Below are 19103 nucleotides of genomic sequence, written 5' to 3'. Positions count from 1 at the left end.
ACTGGAGTTGGTGGCCTCCTATATAAAGAAGAGCAGCTTTTCAAGGTCTTAGCTAAGAGCCTCTTACAAACTTATCAGCTGGACCTTCATGAATTCATTGCAGCCAGGAAAAGCTGCAGGAAACATGTGTTAGCTGAGGCGGACTATTAGGCACGAGCCTAATAGACTGATCAAGTCTTCCTCTGGGGAAAGAATCTATTTCCTCAAGAAGAAGTAGACAAGGTGCTACACAGAGGCGGCCAGGACGAACCAAAACCTTCGAGTTCGTTGGGGTCTCTCTTCCAAACGGAAGTTCGACCCTACAGCAAAGCACCAGAACCCAAAGAAGAAACAAAAGTATTTTTACTACTTACAAGGGGTTCCGAAGTCAGCAGCGCCAACAAACAAATCCTCCAACCCAAGTGTCGAAACCTTCGACATCAAAAACCACACACACAACAATTCATGATTGTACCCGCACCTCAGGCGTACAGTCACCAGCCACTGCAAGCATGGATGTCCTTCCTACCGGTCATTTAACCCACGGACCTGCGAAGCCACCGGAGCCTTTCGAGGATACCCTCGACAATCCGGTGGTAATAGAGCTAGAGGGCAGTTCCGCCAACGAGGCGGACCTAGAACCAGAGGCGCAAGGGGTGGGTGGTAGAGGATATAATCCGACCCATAATCAATGAGAAGGACCGGGTAGGAGGGAGACTGTACCGGTTCAGAGATCATGGACCTTCAGCCCTTGGGCACACAGTATTGTTTCCAAGGGTCTGGTTGGAAGTGGAAGAAGGGGTCCCCACCTCCTCCGGTGAATTTCTTTCAGACACCTACACCAGATCTGAAAGAATACACCAAAGATCTCCTACAGAAAAAAGCTATAAAGAGAGTAAAAAGCTGAAATTCCAGGGACGTCTGTTCACTGTTCCAAAAAAGAATTCGAACAAAAAGAAGAGTAGTCCTGACTTGTCCAAACTGAATTCTTACATTCTCTGCGACAAGTTCCGTTATGCTGACTGTCTCACAGGTACGGACCTTACTTCCCCGTGGGGCCGTCACCACCTCTATAGATCCTTACAGACGCTTATTATCATGTTCCGATGGCAAGAAATTTCTCTCCCTACCTAGGCTTCCGCTTAGGCAGAAAATCCTATGCATTCAAGGTGATGCCGTTCGGCCTCAACATTGCTCCCAGGATATTTACGAAACTAGGAGAGACAGTATTACAACAACTCAGGAACCAAGGAATACTGCTAGTAGCCTACCTAGACGATTGGCTCATTTGGGCGAAGACAGTAGAAGATTGCCACAAAGCAACAAACAAAGTAATTCAGTTCTTGCAAAGTCTAGGTTTTCAGTTGAACTTCGAAAAATCCCGGCTACAACCAGCAAGTCAGTTCGATTGGCTGGGGATTCATTGGGACGTTGAAAGAGCACAAGCTATCTCTTCCACCCAAGAAAGCCAAAGAGATAGCATTAGCAACGAAACAATTGATCAAGAACAAAATGATAACAAGACGAGCTTTAGAAAGAATTCTCGGCTTACTCCAATTTGCCTTCAGTAACAGACGTCCTACTGAAAGCCAAACTCAAAGACATCAATCGAGTTGGAAAAGAGAGCAAAGATACATTTAAGAGACAAAGTATCTACAATTCCCTCCGTTTTAATAAAGAGACTACTCCCATGGACACAGTACAAGAAACTGACCAAATCAGTTCCTTTACAAATCCCCCCTCCTCAAGTGACGATTCATACAGACGCGTCACTCAGTGGTTGGGGGGGTTGGGGTTTACTCCCAACACCAAATGTTTCAGGGAATCTGGTCACTCAATATGAAACAGTTTCACATAAATGTGTTGGAAGCAATGGCAGTGTTTCTAACCTTGAAACAATTGCATCACCACAAGACAAGTCATGTGAGGATAGTCTCAGACAATTCAGTGGTAGTCCACTGCATAAACAGAGGAGGTTCCAAATCACCCAATCTGAATCATGTTCTAGTAACAATATTTTCCTTGGCAGCAAAAAGAAACTGGTTCCTGTCAGCAACACATCTGGCAGGAGTAAAAAAATGTTATAGCGGACGCTTTCTTTTATCCAGAAACCAAGCCTTTAGAATCGGAGTGGTCCCTAGACTGAATTCATTTCGGTGGATAACCAGACTAGTTCCAGATCTCCAGGTAGACTTGTTTGCGACATGCACCAACCACAAACTTCCTTGCTACGTAGCCCCCAACCTGGACCCTCAGGCCTATGCCATGGACGCATTAACCTTAGATTGGAACCACTGGCAGAAGATTTATCTGTTCCCTCCAGTGAATCTTCTGATGAAGGTGTACACAAACTACGTTTCTTCAAAGGAACAGTGGCCCTAGAACACCCAACTGGCCCAAAAGCAATTGGTTTTCGCTACTAGAGCTGAAGCTCCATCCAGACGGATCCCACATCCAAAGTTGACACAAATAGTTTCAAACTCAGACTGTGTCAGCTTCCTCAAGAGTAGTTCAAACCCTAACTTTGTGGACTTCATGAATTTGCTGCTCATAAAGATGCAAATATCGATCCGGAGAATGTCTTATTCATAGAATCTGACAAAAGGGATTCAACGCTTAAGCATATGATTCGGCTGTTAAGAAATTAGCGGAGTTTATAAAGAATTTAGTATTCTTCAAATGACCCCAAATTTGGCCATTTCATTTTTTAAAACCTTATTTGATAAAGGCCTAGCCGCTAGTACTATTACTACGATTAAGTCGGCTCTGAAAAAGATTTTTCAAGTTGGATTTAATATTAATTTAGCAGATTCTTATTTTTCATCCATTCCCAAAGCTTGTGCTCGACTTAGACCTACAATTCGTCCTCAAAGGTCACGTGGTTTTTAAACGATGTTTTAAAACTAGCCTCGGATATCAACAACGAATCTTGCTCTACATTCTCTACTGAGAAAAACTTTGTTTCTTACAGCCATGGCCTCAGGTGCCAGAATATCAGAATTAGCAGCTCTCTTCACGTAATCCTGAGAAACTTAGATTTCCTCCCATCAGGAGAAGTACTGCTCTCGCCGGATAGGAGTTTCCTAGCTAAAAAATGAAGATCCTCAAAATAGATGGTCTCCTTGGAAAATTATTCCTCTACCTCAGGATACATCCCTATGTCCTGTGGGTAACCTGAAAGCCTTTTTAGCTAGATCCTCCTCATGTTCCTCTGGTCATTTATTTGCCAGAGAGAAAGGGGGTAGGGGGTACTCATCTCAATTCAAGGTATTAAGACAGCAAATACTCTACTTCATAAAGCAAGCTAATCCAGAATCTTTCCACATGCTCATGATATTCGGGCTATAGCTACCTCAATTAATGATTTCAAATATGAATTTTGATGACCTTAAGAAGTATACGGGTTGGAAATCTCTCGGGTCTTTAAACGCCACTATCTAAGAAATATTCAAGCCTTAAAATTTTCCACTATAGCGGCGGGGAGTTTAATCTCATCTGACTAACTTTCCTTACTTCAATTTGCGTCCATTCCTTATACTGTCACCTTTCTACCTGCCACTCTCGCCACGATGCCTCTCACCTCGTAGATCAGATTCAGCCACCCAAGTATCATGCTTCTCCTTAGGATATCGTTCATTCTTAGATTCGGCTTAATCATACCTGTATATATTAGATTATTAAATGTATATGATTCGTTTACATTTTTGTTTAGGTATACATATTTAGTAATTAAGTTTATAATATAAAGTTATATTCTTAAGTTTAGAAGTTAAGATTTGATATTGCATTTTTAGAGATTAAGCTATTTTAGTTATATTCTTAACTTTAGACATTAAGTTTATATGCTACTATTACTTAAATGATATGGATCTATTAATTGATGTTTTTCATTATCCTTTTTTAATTAATTTCGATTCATGAGCTTGAAAGCATTCTCTGGTATTTTTTCACCGGCGAACACAGGTCGACCCAGAAAAGGGATTTGACGGAGGAAATCTATTTCTGGGGAGAGACCTGTGTCGCCCGGTGAAACCCTACCCTGTTTCCCATCCCATTCCTTTCCAAGCCATTACTGAAATCTATGACAGAAGGATGTAAGATGGCGCTCGCATCGGGCGGGGACTGGGTGAGTCGGAGCGGTGTGGTGGAGACCGTTGTGTCGGCACATCCCGTGTTCATATGTTGACGAAGGAGTAATCTAATTGGAAGATGACCTGTGTTTAGTGGCTTTCACACGCCCTTTCTTTATACACGACGCCCTTGAGGTGCTCGCGCGAGGGTAGTAACCTCTGCATACCAATGGTTTAACTTTCTCTGGTATATTTGGAAATTATTTATATCAGAAAAGTATTAAGAAGGACCTTTTCACCGGGCGACACAGGTCTCTCCCCAGAAATAGATTTTTCCTCCGTCAAAATCCCTTTTTTGAAAGTAAAATGTATTTTTCCCTAACCGTACAAACCTTGATTCCTTTACTTAGGATAGATTGTAGCGCAGCTGAAAATCCTGGCTAGTACATTTTTTTATATCGAGGTAGCTAACTACCGGGCCGGTAGTTACCTGCCCGGCAGTTGGGAAGCACCGCCCTCCTGATATCAAGGGGTTGGGTGTTTGGCAGGACCATGCAAGTAAAGGACTCCAGGTTTGTATGGTTAGGGAAAAATACCAGGACCCGGGGTTATAGCTCAGAGTTGTGGATCCTCCATCCAGTGAGCCATGGTAAATGCGACCTGATGGCTGACGGCCTGGATATCAAAGGTGTTAGCATAGAACTCTCTCTGGCAACCAAAACCAGGCTATATAATCATAACGGGTTTGTTGGGTTCCATCACACTCCCCCTCGGAAAGGAGTGTGGAGACTGACTTCTGTGTGTCTACAGAAAAACCACTAGTTGGACATGGAATGCATACCAGTATTGAAATCAGTGCCGGAGAACCGGTTTCGATGCTGTGGCTCCAAGTAAGGGCGAAAGGTAAGAGAAAATAAGCCAGTCATACTCTCACATTCACCCCCAGCCTGACACGGAACCTCGATCCTCGATTTGATACTTCCGACCTCTGAGGGCACAGAGGCAGCTAAACCACTTGCAAAGCGACTACCACAGGACCAAGATCAGCTGTTTCGAGGTAGCTGTGGGTACAGTCTTGAAGGTAGAACCTGGTGAAGGTGGGAGGGTGAGACCATGTGCCAGCTTCCATCACCTGGGTTACAGAGAGATTCTTCCTGAAGGCAAGAGATGTGCTCACTCCATGCACATTGTGAGCCTTCACTCGACTAGTACTAGCAAGTGGAGAAGAGGGAGGGGAGAGGGCACGGCTAATCACCTGTCAAATCCATTGTGAAATGGTATTCCTTGTAACACTCTTCTTTGAAGGACCAGTACTCACAAAGAGATGAATAGCCTGTCTGACTGTGCTGGGGGTCTCCATCCTGAACGGGGTTTGCTGAACAAATTCGTTCAGGGCTGAGAGGTCAATGACCGGTCTCCAGCCTCCAGACGCCTTCTTTACAAAAAAGAGTCGACTAAAGAAGCCGAGAGACTCGTCGAGGACCTCCCAGCATTTCCTGGACTTCCGCCTAAAGGACGAGATCCTTCGTCAATCCCAGATGATAAGATGATGACGTCTTCTGGGGTCGAATAAGAGGAGGGGGAGAATTGATGAACGGGATGTGATAACCATGGCGGAGTGCGGTCAGTGTCCAATCCTCCGCCTGTTGGTAATTCCACCTTGTCCATCTGGCTTGCAGGCATCCCCCTACAGATGGCAGAGTGGGGCGAGGGCCCTCCTCACTGGTCACGGTGGCCTCTCTTCCTCTTGCCACGTTTGCCTCGCCCTCGACCACCTCTGGTTGAAAAGGGCTGCTGACCTCTCGGCCGCCAAGCGGTGGAGGTAGTGGGACAGGGATCAGCCTTGACAGGAGGATGAGAAGCCCTCCTAGTTGGAAAGCCAGGACGACGTCGATCAGAAGCAGTAGGAGGTTGAGGCCAATGGAAAAATGCTGCGTGATGCAGCAAAGAATCCTGGCTCACTCTCATGAAGTTTCCCACTACCTCGTTCATATCTGAAGATGGAAAGAGAGTGGATCCCCGAAGCGAGGCATTCCTCAGGCCGGTCACATCCTGAGGGTCTACAGCTCAATCAAGCCTGGATGCGACAGTGTCTCTGCGCTTCAGAACAAGGTTGGCCCAAAGGTTGGCAAGCAGGTGTACTAAGGACTCTAGCCTTACCACCTGACAAAACAAGGTCATGGAGCTGACGGGCCATGTCAGCTTGCTTGTCAGGCTGCTGTGGAGTTTTTGAGATGGCAAGAAAGCCCACCGTACCGCCCCAAAAGTCCAACCTTGAAGCTGCTTGCAAAGCCGCCATCGGGGTTTGTTCAAGCAGTGACATCTCCTGGGAAGAGAGTGTCGAGGTCCGATGCTGAAGGGCCTGGAGTGAAACTACAGGCGTCAATGACGTGATGGTAGGGTTTACGGGCAAGGGTGAAGGCTCAGCCTCCTGGGCTACGTAGTACTTCCTCTGCTTCTGAAAAGCAGAGGGGAGTAACTTGGAGGACCGAGATGCCTGCAGCAAATCCTTCCTCGCTGAAACCTGTTTGTTGACCTTGGTCAGAGCTTCCCTTGTCAGGGATGACAAGGGCAGCTCAAACCGGGCCCGAGCACCACGAGGGGCGCAACAAAGAAGGTCGACTGCTGACGCACAGACTTTCGGAGAAGTAGTTGGAGCTTCTCCTAGGCTGTTCACCTTCCAGATGAGACCAATGATCTCGTGGAAGGTGATTTCAGCTGCCGCATCTTCTGGAACAGCTGGAGCAGCTGGCTCCAGAAGATAGCCAGCTGAATCGTCGGTTGCATCGGGAAGATCATCCTCCCTCTGCATTAACGCACCCAGGTGTGAATAAGAGGGGTCCAAGATCGAAGAAGGCCAAGTCTCTGGTTGATCCTCATGAGGGACACAGAAGGTCCGGGAGCCGAGGCCCCCAGAGCCACAGAAACCTTTGGAGGCTCGGAATCGTGAGGGCGAATCTTCGCTGCCTTCCAAAGGTCCTTATGCCCTTGTTGGACAGCCCCTTGCGAGAAGGGGGAAGGTGGAGTTGGAGGATGCCTGTCTGCATTTGGCAAAGCTGGAGGCGAGAGGGGAGATGGAGCCCTCTTCACAAGCCCTTTGGGAGCTCTGTTAGGAGGAGCTCGGCTGGGTTCGAATTCAATGGGCGAGATGCGGGAATTCTTCACAAGGGAACGAGCCTGAGGAGACTGAGAAGCCTGAGAGGTTGGAGACCTGGACTCGTAAGGAGTCACAGGATGCATGTGCCTCAAACATGCCTCATTCCTGGCATGGAGCACTCGTGGCAGCTTGGGGATTGTAAATCCCTGTAACTGCTCTCCCAACTTCCTAAGGGGAATAGGTCATTGGAAGGCGATGGAGAAGGGGTCCGCTTGCGGCCCCATTCTCGAGGACGAGTCGGGGAGCGATGACCTTTGCTCAACAGTGAAAGCTGATATGACTGCCTTTGGGAAGGCTGGGTTGCAGCGTTATGAGGATCCCGAGGTGGAGATGGGACCTCCGGAGGAGGAGGAGCAGACAATGGAAGTTCCGAGAACGGGTACTCAGACTCAGACGAGGCATCGACTGGGCAGGTGCGTGCAATTCTGCAGGAGCATGTGCTGGTGCGTGCAATTCTGCAGGAGCATGTGCTGGTGCGTGCAATTCTGCAGGAGCATGTGCTGGTGCGTGTAGGCAATTGGCGCGCAGGAGAACGCCTAGAAAGGCATGCTTTAGAATGCGCCGGAGAGCAATGATGCCCTACAGGTAACAAAGCGTCTTGGAGTGTATGTGAAAGATGAAGAGGAGCACTCTGAAGCAGAAGTGCATCTGGCGTGTGAAGCGGGAGATTGAGAGCGCCTGTGGGAGTGTTTAGAAGAATACTCTGGAAACACGTGTTGGTGTGTTCGTGCAATGGCGCATACTGGTGAGCACTTATGCTGTTGATGAGGCGGAGGTGAAGCAGCACGTTGGGCAACATGCGCTACAGGTGAGCGCTGTCGAGAGGAAGCATGCGTATTCACGCGTGCTGTCGGAGCACACTGTGCAGGAGCTACAAGGCTCGCAGATGAATGGCGTGCAACAGGAAGGTGTTTTTGATGAGTAGCAGCACACATAGGTGTAGAAAGGGGATGCGTGTTGACCCCAAGAGGGAGAGACAAAGTCTGTGTAGTGCCAACGCATCACGCACTGCAGGGGAGCATGTGATTAGCAAAGCCCCTGTGTGCGTCCCATAGTATTGCGCACTGAGGAGGAGTGTGTATCCAGCAAAGGCTCCTTTGTGCGTGCCGTAGCATCGCACAAAGATGAGGAGCTTACAAGCGAAGGTCCAACAGTTACCGAAGGAGAGCATGCATCAGCATATCTCTAAGAGGAGTCTCTACTGCCTCTATGAGAGTCACTGCTGGCTCTCAAAGAAGGTGTGTCAGGAGGAGTCCGAGGACCCCATCGAGGGACAAGGCGAAGCTGCAGGGCCTGCATCCCTGAAGGTGGGTAGATACAAGGAAGATCCTGGCCAGCGTTGAGAGGAACCTCCACAGGGGGAGGGCTAAGGAGGGAGACGCAGCCCCAGAGGTGAGCGCCGACAAAAGCCTCTCCTTCGATGGCAGGCCAGGAAGTCCCAGCGAAGGCCACAAAACACAAAGGGCGTCATCAACAGCATGGACTGATAGGCAGGGCACATCCTTAGAAGGGCCAGGCCTCCCCGTTTCACCAGGGGAAATGGGCAGGTCTCGCCCTTTCAAAGGCTCGCCAAGAGTTAATTCATGGCTCTTATGTGCTTCACTCCTGGAGGAGTGAGACGCCGAAGGTCCCGAAGGACGGGTCCCCGATGAGGAAGCAGAAGGTCTGGGTCACATGGTCTTTGAGGAAGAACTCGAAGGCGAAGAATCCCTCTTCCTCTTTTTACTTCGCTGCCGGCAGTACTCAACCCACTGGGCAGAAGACCAGGTACGACACTTCTCACGGGAATTCCGATGTACAGGAATGCCCTCTGCAAGAAGGACAAAGAGTGTCTGTCAATCCTGCTCATGAAAGTAACACACCTCTGGCCAGGGACACCAGGGCAGAAACGCATAACTGCCTCATCAGCTCATACTTGCATTTTACCTTAAGAAAAAAAAACAAAAAAAGAATGTGATTAATAATTCAACAAGACAGCGAGAGCGAAAGAGAAGGTCTTTCATGGCTGCCGGCTGTAATCAAAGTGACCACTCAGTGAGTCGGTGGGTGGGCGGTGCTTCCCCACCACCTGGCAGGTAACTACCGGCCCGGTAGTTAACTACCTCTGTATAAAAGATTGTATTAGCCGGTAGTTTCAGCTTAGCTGCAATCTATCCTAAGTAAAGGACGGGAAGGTTTGTATATAGTGTAGGAACAACTATTATTTCAAAAGAAGATAGTGCCATGTAGGAGTTAAGCATTGTAAAATTGTAATTTTCAATAAGTAACTTACCGAGTAATTACTTAGCTATAGTTTCAACTTATGCAGTAACCTTTAATTTAACAATCACGTTAGGGCTTCATAGTTTTATTTGTGTAGGTGACAAGCCGCCCGCCCCACTCAATGGGTGTGTGGTAATAACTTCGTTGACGGCATCATTCTGTTTTTGTCGCTCATGCAATCAAACCATCAAGCCTGCTGCAGACTTGTTTCACCGGTTTTTTAGTATTCTCGCTGGAATTCAGTGAAGTATTGTTGCTTTTGCAGCTTTTGAGTTAGTTATGCCTGACTCGAGTGCTTCTAGTGTTCGCAATTGTACCGAAGGCTGTAGATCTAGATTGACTAAGTTGTTATGATTTGCATACTATGTGCATCAATTGTAGAGGGCAGGTATGTTCTAAGCAGGATAATTATGATGAGTGCAATGATTGGGATGAGAAAAAAACAGAAGGTTCTTGAATCTCACCTTAATAAACTTGAAAGGGATAGAAAGAGAAAGGTGGCCTCTAGGGCCAAGAATAGGGCTTCTGTTAGTCTAGATTCTTCCCCTAAGGTTAACTCGAATCTTAGTCTTGCTATTCCTTCTTCCCTGTTTCCACCTTTTTTCCTATTCCCATTCTTCCTACTATCAACACACAGACTCTTGTGCCTAGCTCCCATGCTTGTGTCACAGATCATGATGATCTCATCAAGCCATTCGACACTTTCTAGGCAGGAGAAGGCCGACTGGGTTTCCTGGAACCTAGACATCATGCTGAAGTGGCTCTTTAGGACCCTCTTTTAAAACCCATGAGTTCGCCGTTCCCTAAAGACCCTCCACGTGGAAGACACTCTTCCTTGTAGCTTTGATGACTGCCAAGCGAGTAAGTGAACTGCAAGCTATTGACATGAGGGTAGGCTTCTGTGAAGGAGACATAGTGTGCTTTTTTACCCTAGGTTTCCAAGCCAAAAACAAGGACCTATCCAAGCCCTGGCCTCGTTCCTTCTACATAAAGAGTTTAATGGAAATCCTTGGCCTGGAGGAAGAGGAAAGGGTTCGTTGTCTAGTCAGAGCCCTAAGAGAAGATCAGAAGGCTTTCCAGCAACTTTTGGTGTCCTGTCAAGAATCCTTCACACCCTCTTTCAAAGAACGCATTGTCATTCTTCCTAAGGGACCTGATCTCTGAGGCACATTCTTAAGATTCAGGAAGACACTACCTTTGTTCAAAGTGAAAGTACATGAAGTCCAAGCAGTCGCTACGTCTCTTGCTAACAAGCATAATTTGTCTCTTTCATTCATTCTTCAGTTGACCTTTTGGAGATGCATATCAATCTTCGTGTATCACTACTTTAAAGAAGTCGGAACGGTGTTTGAAAATTGCAGAATCCTAGGGCATTTATCAATGATAACCTGGGACTGGTGCCAATTAGCAGGATTGGCACATATTGACACCGATAATCCAGTTATCATTTTCACTAGATAAACGCTGTAAAACTGGATCACAGATAAATGGGGACTTCCTGTGCAGTGTTCCCCCCCATATTCTCAGGGGATGTGTACCAGACCCTCCCTCCACTCACGAATAGCTAAAATCCGCAAATAGTTGAAACCCCTATAAAAACACTTAAAACTGCTTATTGTGCTTGTTAAAACTTAAGAAAAACCGCCCTAAAAATTTTCATACCATGTTCTTTTAATACTTTATCACAGAAAATGCATTTTATGATGAAATTATGTGGATATTTCTCATAGAAAACTGCTGTGAATAGGCAAATTTTCTGCAAATAATGTGGGTATATAATCCAGAGAGAAATCCGCGATTATGTGAGTCTGCGAATATGGGGGATTCACTGCCTGTACTTTGTACCTGGAGTGCCCATGCCCACCAGTCTTAATGAAAGGATAGCGGTTATCTGTAAGTGTAGGAGACAGTCTTGTCTGGATGTTGTTTTTATTGGTACCTCACCCAGGGTACGAGCACTTACATGTCTTGTCAGCAATCAGGCCTATCATGTGTTGCAAGACTCCCACTTATGTAGAGGCAACCTTGGCTCAACCACCACTCCACTACAAGTTGAGATGAGCACCAACCAGAGTCAGTACTCATCTGCAGTAGCTCTCTTACCAGGTAAGGAAACAATAAGCATTGTTGCAATGCTAACCATCCTTTCTATCACGAAGTCATTATCACACCTTAATGTTTTGAAGGAAAATATGTCCATTCATCCTACCCCCTATCAATGTGGGATTCAGTACTTGGTAAGTTACTTATATTAAAAGAATTTTTATACTAAAATTAATTTCCATATATACTGCTTACCAAGTAATTAGTACAGAATCTGAGCTCCCTCTCCCCTCTCATGGATATAAGGGCACAAACAGTACACTAAACTATCAAAGCACTAACTCAGTTGTTGAATTAAAGGTTGCCAAGCAAGTAGAAACCATAGCTAAGTAATTACTTGGTAATTATATGTGAAATTTAATTATAAAAATATAATTTTAGTGTGGGTGGGGTATTCCTCCAGAATAACTAGAGAACTTTGACATAAAGATGATCAGCTATCCCTTGGGGTTATGCAATTTAGCTACCCATTAGAAATTATTAATGCCTTAGGAGTTATGGACTTAAGTCTTCATTGGAAATTAATAAGCTATAACTTTTACGGTAAATAAAAATGCAGAATACCTTTCCTTCAATATGTGCTAAAATATCTAATGATTTTTTTCAGTAAAAGGCAAACAACAAGGACTGGTTGTAGGGATTGATCTCTTGGGTATTCATCCGCTACCTGGAGCTATATTTTTAAGTGGTAAAAATTTTACAAACCCTGAAACTCAACAGGAGATACTAAAAATTCTCGATGGTAGAAAGGTAAACATAAACTATAACTTCTTTTTTCTAGCATTTTTTGTTCCCACAAAAATACAAACCTTCGTTCTTTACATAGGATTTAGCTTGCAAATACAAGCTGGAATGGCTGTTGAACTTTCAGACAATTAAGGCTCTTAATCCCCTAGGGATGGGGGGGGGACCTTTGATCCCCTCAGTAATTGCATATGAAAATGTCTGGTTTGGATCGTATGATAATTATTTTCCACTATGATATTTGAACATATTTGCAAGAAATCATTTTCATCACTTGACTAGGTCATAGATGATTACGTATATACATATATGGCAGTGTTTATGGTAACATTCACACCTTATCTCAAGATACAGGGAGAATAGTCCGACTTGGGATTTGATGGGGAAATGTATTATACATCTCCATGTCCCAGCACATTATATATATATTTGCCAGTAAATATACTTAGGGTCTTCTTTGTCACTTTTTCATAATGTTGTAGTATATTTCACCAGAAATCTTGCAAATTCACAATTGATCCCTGATCCCCTTTACCTTCTGAGAGCAACCAGATTCATTGAACAGCAGCACCAAAATGCAGTAAGCACCTCGGTGGCCACGAGTTTGATTCTCAGCCATTCCATTGAGGAGTGAAAGATGTGTAGTTTTGGTGATAGAAGTTCACTCTCGACGTAATTTGGAAGTCACGTAAAGCCGTTGGTCCCATTCCATGTAATGTAAAAACACCATACAAACAAAACCAATATGCAGTAAATGTGCCTTGTTGTCAAACTTCTCAGTTCCAAAGGGGCTTTATTCCTCACAGTTGGACTGTAAAACAGCCTCCCAGAGGATGCCGTGCAGTTGGAACTGCAGAAATTCAAGGGTAAATGCAGTGTATTCCTCTTGAATTTGAGTATATTTTTATCTATATATATATCTATTTATTAATTTATTTTTATTATTTAGGAAGTGGATCTCTTCTTTCCTGTATTTCCCTGTATTTCCTCTTACTTCTTTCTAACAAACACGATATTCTTCTGAAGCTTTGATTTCAAATCTGTGGCCCCTGTGGGATTGTCCCATATGAATAGGTTTCATCTACTGAATAATAATAATAATAATACAGTGCTCCCTTGATTTTACATGTTTACGGTGCTAGCCCGGTTTTACACGTTTCACATTTCCATGGTCCACTTTGCCATGGATTTTTGTGGAACACATGTATTCACTTTTTCACAGGGAACCTTCTCTTATATGCAGATTTTTTGTATTGACCATATCTAAAATTATTACTAATATGCTTTTTCTTTGTAAATCAACACTATTTATTCACTAATTACTGTATTTTTTCATATTGTGTATGTGACTAAATACTGATTTTTAGGACAAAAACGATTTACAGCATATTTATAATGTAGTCCAGGTTGGGCCCCATACTGAGAGTAAAAGATGTCTGATTTTCTCTCTCTCATGCAAAATTTTGCTGCGTCCTTGAGACCATAAACAGTTTACTTCAACTTCCATGATCCACTCCAACCATCTTCCCTAGGTGGCTTTAAATATATTTCTCTTTGTATCTCGTCACCTTGTAAATGTGCAGTTTTGACATCCAATGTATAACAATTCCAGTCTTTCACTTTTATTATGGTCAGACAAAATTTTAAAATTTAAGCATTGCATGTGGGAGAGTCTTTTTGTACATGAACTTCCCTGACAGATATATACTTAGCTATAGTCTCCGACGTTCCCGACAGAATTTCAAATCTCGTGGCACACGCGACAGGTAGGTCAGGTGGTCTACCTTACCCGCCGCTGGGTGGCGGATGTACGAACCACTCCCGTAAGCTTGTCAGATTTTTCTCTGTCGCGGGAACGATAACAACTGTTGTCGGTTCCTCTCGATAGTTTTTCGATTCTCGCTTGCCTGGAGTTAATTTGGACTTCTTTTGGTGACGTATTCGCTTTGTTTGGCTTGGCATACGCTGATTGTGGACCGGTTTGATTTTGAGTTTGATTTTCCTTAACGATGTCTGATCTAGATTCGGTAGTTAAAACTTCGGTTTTGTTTAGGGTTTGCGTGAATGAAGGATGTAAGGTGAGGTTGCCGAAAGCTTCGGTAGACCCCCACACGGTTTGCATGAAATGCAGGGGGAATGAATGTTCTTTTGCTAACCCTTGTAGTGAATGTAAGGAATGAATGAAGAAGAATATAAGGCTCTCTCTTATGTTAGGAAGTTGGAACGTGATAGAGTGCGTAAGGCTTCCTCTAGAAGTTCTAGCAGATCTAGAATGAGTGAGTTGGATGTGGATCCTAATAGTACTAACGTAGAATTAGAACCTTCTTTCCAAGTTGCAGCCCCGGCTCCCCGCACCGAAGCCGAAGATTCGCCTTCGGAGGCGGCAGCTCTGAAAGCCACGAATCGTGCTATGGATCAGAAGATTCGTCAGTTGGAAGGTAAGGAGAGTGTTAGTGATAAGTGCAGTGTCCCCAGTGTTGTGGAGGGTGCGTCTGACCGGCTCCTTAGTGCCTCTAGGCCTAGACCTCTTCCAGATTCCCAGTTCCAGTGGAGTAGGAAAGTCGAAAGCCGCAGGAGGGCTAGGGAGAGCCCCCACCGGTCAGGCGTCCCCTCGGCAGATCCTGAAGTACGCTCCCAGGCTGCCTCGGATCGCTACAAGAAGGAGCTCCTACGCCAATGCTTCTCCTCTTCGTCGTCTCCCTCTCCGAAGAGAGGTTGGAACTCCCCGGATGCGTCGCGCCCGTTGAAGAGGGCTTGGAAGGCTCCCTGCAGTCCTTTGGCTTCTAGTCCGGAGGTTTTCCCGGAAGAATCGTCGGTGGAGGCGAAGAAACCCAAGAAATCCTGTGATCGTTCTTCTTCTCGCGCTCCGCGCTCGGCGCCTGCTTCCGAGAAGAACAAGAAGATTCTCCTACGAGAGTACTCGCGGACTTCAAGCTCAGATCACGGCGCTAGCATACTCTCTAGCAGTTAGATCACTAGGAAGAAAGACGTTTCTCTTCCGATGCAAGAGATCTAGGCGCCGCTCTTCAGAGGATCGTTCTCCTTCATATGGGGAGGTTTCGTATGAAGGTGGGGGCTCGCGTGAGCGCCCCTCGCTCGCGCTCTCGCGCCCTCGCTCGCCTGGCTCTCTTTCGATTTCAAGGCGCCAAACATCGGTAGGACGCTCTATGGAGAAAGAAGTTTTTTCTCCAGATTGGATTCCCGCTTCCGGTAAGCGCACTGCACCTGCTCATCACGCGATTTCTTCAACTCCCTCGCGTGAGACTTCTCCTCAGCAGCCTCAAGATTCTAGAAGGCGCTTTTACAAGTAGGCGTTCTTCTTCCAGATGTCACTCTCCTCGAGTGTCGGATCGTGACTTCTCTCCTGACAGGCATCTAGAGTCTGGTAGGAGTCGTGTGCATGATAGACGGCCTACTGTTAGCCGCTCCCCGCAAGGTAGGCGCCAAGAGCCTACTGCACATAGATCTCCTAGTAGGCGCTCGTCTCTTTTTTAAGGCGTCATACTCCTGATTATTCTCCTAGGGGCAGACAACAAGAGTCTTTCAAGCGCCCTTCTCCGTGTAGGCGCTCTCCCGCTTCTAGGCGCACTTCTCCTGACCGTTTGTCTCTTGGTAGGCACCAGGAATCCCGGAAGCGCCCTTCTCCAAGTAGGCGCTCGTTAGTTTTGAAGCGCCCTTCTCCTGAATGTTACCCTCTTGTTAGACGTCAAGAGTCTCGCAAGCAGCCTTTCTCCTAGTAGGCGCATTTCGCCTTCCAGTCGAACTTCCGTTGATCGTACGCAACTGGACAGGTATGGAGAGCCGCGCAAGCGCTCTGCTCTCGATAGGCGCTCTTCTCCTGGCAGCCGCTCGCCTCAGGATAGGCCACATAGAGTATAGTAGGCGCTCGCCTCCTCGTAAGCGCCCTGTGGATATTTCCGAGGATTCTCGGAGTAGGAGCCCTACCTCTCCTTCGGCTGAGATTCCGTATACCTCCAAGAGGGAGTCTCATCGTAGACATCCCAGATCTTCTCATTGTTCTCCAGTGGATGTGAACTCTTCTAAGAGAGGGCGTTCTCCAACCTCTCGCCTCAACTCCATGCTAGGATCCCTTCGTCACCTAAGGATCTTCCGCGCTCGCCTCGACAAGACGTCCTAGAAGGTTCGGATGAGGAACGAACACTTCTGCTGCTGTCTCTTCTTACAAGAAGCTTACAGAGCTACTTTTACAAGTTTTTGGGGATTCCCTTACTCTACGGCTCCTACCTCCTCCTCGCTCACTTTTTTCAACGGCGAAGATAGCGAAGAGTTCTTCTTGTGTGAGGATGAAGCCAACTCTTTCTATGAAGAAGGCACTGAGGAGTTTTTTGGTTCCTGGATGGCTTCCAAAGAAGAATCGGTGGGAAAACGATGTTCGCTTTTCCTCCTTCGAAGTTATCAGGACGCGTGGTTTCTGGTACGAAACAGGAGAGCCCTTAGGATTGGTCTACCGTCTTCGGCTGATTCGGATTTTTTCGGCGCTGGTAGATTCGACAAGGAGAACTGCCCTTAACTCTGCTAAGACGACTTGGGCAATGAATGAATTGGATCATTTGCTCAAAGGTATGTTTAGAGTGCTAGAAGTATTTAACTTCCTTGATTGGTCGTTGGAGTCCTAGCCAAGAAATTGAAGTGCCAGAGTCAATTTCGCCAGAAGATCTTATGTGTGTCTTGTCTTGTATGGACAAGTCGGTAAGAGACGGAGCGAGTGAAATCGCCTCCCTTTATGGGGCCGGGATCGTGAAGAGAGGTCGGTTTATTGTTCCTTCTTGACGAAGTCGGTCTCCCATGCTCAGAGGTCTTCTTTGCTGTTTGCTCCTCTGTCCTACTCAGTTGTTCCCGAAACATCGAGTGCAGGACATTTCGAGTCACTTTCGGCCAAAGCCACCCAGGACCTTTTGGCACAGTCGGCAAGAAAACCTCGCCCTTCCTTCCCTACCAAGGCTAAGAAGGAAAAGGCAAGTGTTCGAGAACCCTTTCGAGGGGCATCTTCATCAAGAACCTCTACGTTTAGAGGTCGTAGACCTTCAAGAAGGGGTAAGACTTTCGCCAAGTCTGTTAAAGCCCCAAATAACTTGCAAGTCCTTCAAACAACGGTGGGCGCCAGACTCTTAGAGTTTGCAGAAGTCTGGGCCCAAAAAGGGGCGGATCCTTGGACCCTTTCTATTTTGAGGAGAGGTTACCTCATCCCTTTCGTCGAAAGACCTCCCTTGACGACCATCCCAAGGGAACTGACGGCCAGGTACAGAGACCCCATCATGAATCAAGCTCTCCATCTAGCAGTAGATCAGATGCTGGAGAAGGGGGCTATCGAACTAGTGACAGACCATCATTCATCGGGCTTCTACAACCCAACCGCCTTTTCCTAGTTCCGAAGTCCTCAGGGGGATGGAGACCGGTGTTGGATGTAAGCGCCCTGAACTTCTTCGTAGAAAAGAAGAAGTTCACGATGGAAACGCCTTCATCAGTGCTGGCAGCACTTCGTCCAGGGGACTGGATGGTTTCCTTGGATTTACAGGACGCTTACTTCCACGTACCGATCCATCCTTCCTCGAGGAAGTTTCTCAGATTCATGATGGGGGAAAATTTTTCAGTTCAGGGCTCTGTGTTCGGCCTCTCGACGGCCCCTCAAGTGTTCACGGGGATTTTGAGGAATGTGGCTCAATGGCTTCATTTGAAAGGGGTGAGGATATCCATGTACCTCGACGATTGGCTAATAAGGGCCAATTCAGAAGATCGTTGTTTGAAGGACTTACAAGTAACTTTAGAATTGACGAAGGCTTTGGGACTTCTAGTCAATTTCAAGAAGTCATCACTAATTCCCGAGCAAGAGTGTGTGTATCTCGGGATACAGATGAACTCTCTGAGTTTTCGGGCTTTTTCCCTCGCAGGAAAGGCTAGGATAGGCCCGAGGATTCGAGAGAGTAACAACCTTCTTAGGGAAAGAAGTATGCACAGTGAGGGAGTGGATGAGTCTGCTGGGACGCTCTCCTCTCTGGAGCAATTCGTTTCCCTAGGAAGGTTGCACCTGAGACCGCTCCAATTCTTTCTTCATCGGAATTGGAGTCGTCGTTCTCAGGATTTGACGTTCTCCCTGTCGTTATCCCAGGACATCAAGAAACATCTCTTATGGGTGGACAGATCCCAACCTCTTTGCGAAGGGACTGTCTCTTCAATCACAGACCCCCAACCTGGTGTTGTTCTCCGACGCGTCGGACATGGGGTGGGGTGTGCAACTCTGGGAACCAGCGAGTGTCCAGGTACCTGGGTGGGGGACCAGGTAGCCTGGCATATCAACAGAAAGGAGTTGATGGCTGTGTGGTTGGCTCTGAAGGCTTTCGAGTCCAAAGTCAGAAGATCGGTAGTGCAGGTCAACGCGGACAACACTACAGCTCTGGCATATATCAGGAAACAGGGGGGGACGCATTCCTTCTCCCTGTACGAGACAGCAAGAGACCTTCTTCTGTGGGCAGAAGAAAGAGGAATCAAGCTTCTCACCAGGTTTGTGCAGGGAGAAAGGAATGTAAGAGCAGATCTCCTCAGCAGGAAAGATCAGGTCCTTCCCACAGAGGGTGGACCCTTCATCTGGATGTATGCCAGAGCCTGTGGAAGTTATGGGGCAGGCCACACATAGACCTCTTTGCCACGTCAAAGAACAAGAGGCTGGATCCTTACTGCTCTCCGATATCGGATCCAGAGGCAGTAGCAATAGATGCTCTTCTTCTAGACTGGAACGGACTCGACGTCTACGCGTTTCCCCCCTTCTAAAG

General features: G+C 46.5%; 2 protein-coding genes across 2 annotated transcripts in view; one reads left to right on the top strand and one right to left on the bottom strand.

The window, feature by feature from the left end:
• The window catches only part of LOC135203911 (rRNA methyltransferase 2, mitochondrial-like), a 218749-nt gene that overhangs the window by 99155 nt on the left and 100491 nt on the right, over positions 1-19103 (bottom strand). The gene's annotated exons all lie outside the window — the stretch shown is intronic.
• Positions 1-19103, top strand: part of LOC135204375 (ribosomal RNA large subunit methyltransferase E-like) — a 59569-nt gene that overhangs the window by 8355 nt on the left and 32111 nt on the right. Inside the window, exon 5 of the mRNA XM_064234601.1 lies at positions 12179-12321. Coding sequence (XP_064090671.1) covers positions 12179-12321 — 143 coding nt within the window. The remainder of the gene's footprint in view (positions 1-12178; positions 12322-19103) is intronic.

The sequence above is a fragment of the Macrobrachium nipponense genome, chromosome 44 (assembly GCF_015104395.2).
Source record: "Macrobrachium nipponense isolate FS-2020 chromosome 44, ASM1510439v2, whole genome shotgun sequence".
NCBI classification, from domain to species: Eukaryota; Metazoa; Arthropoda; class Malacostraca; order Decapoda; family Palaemonidae; genus Macrobrachium; species Macrobrachium nipponense.
This window is presented reverse-complemented; position numbering and strand designations above follow the sequence as displayed.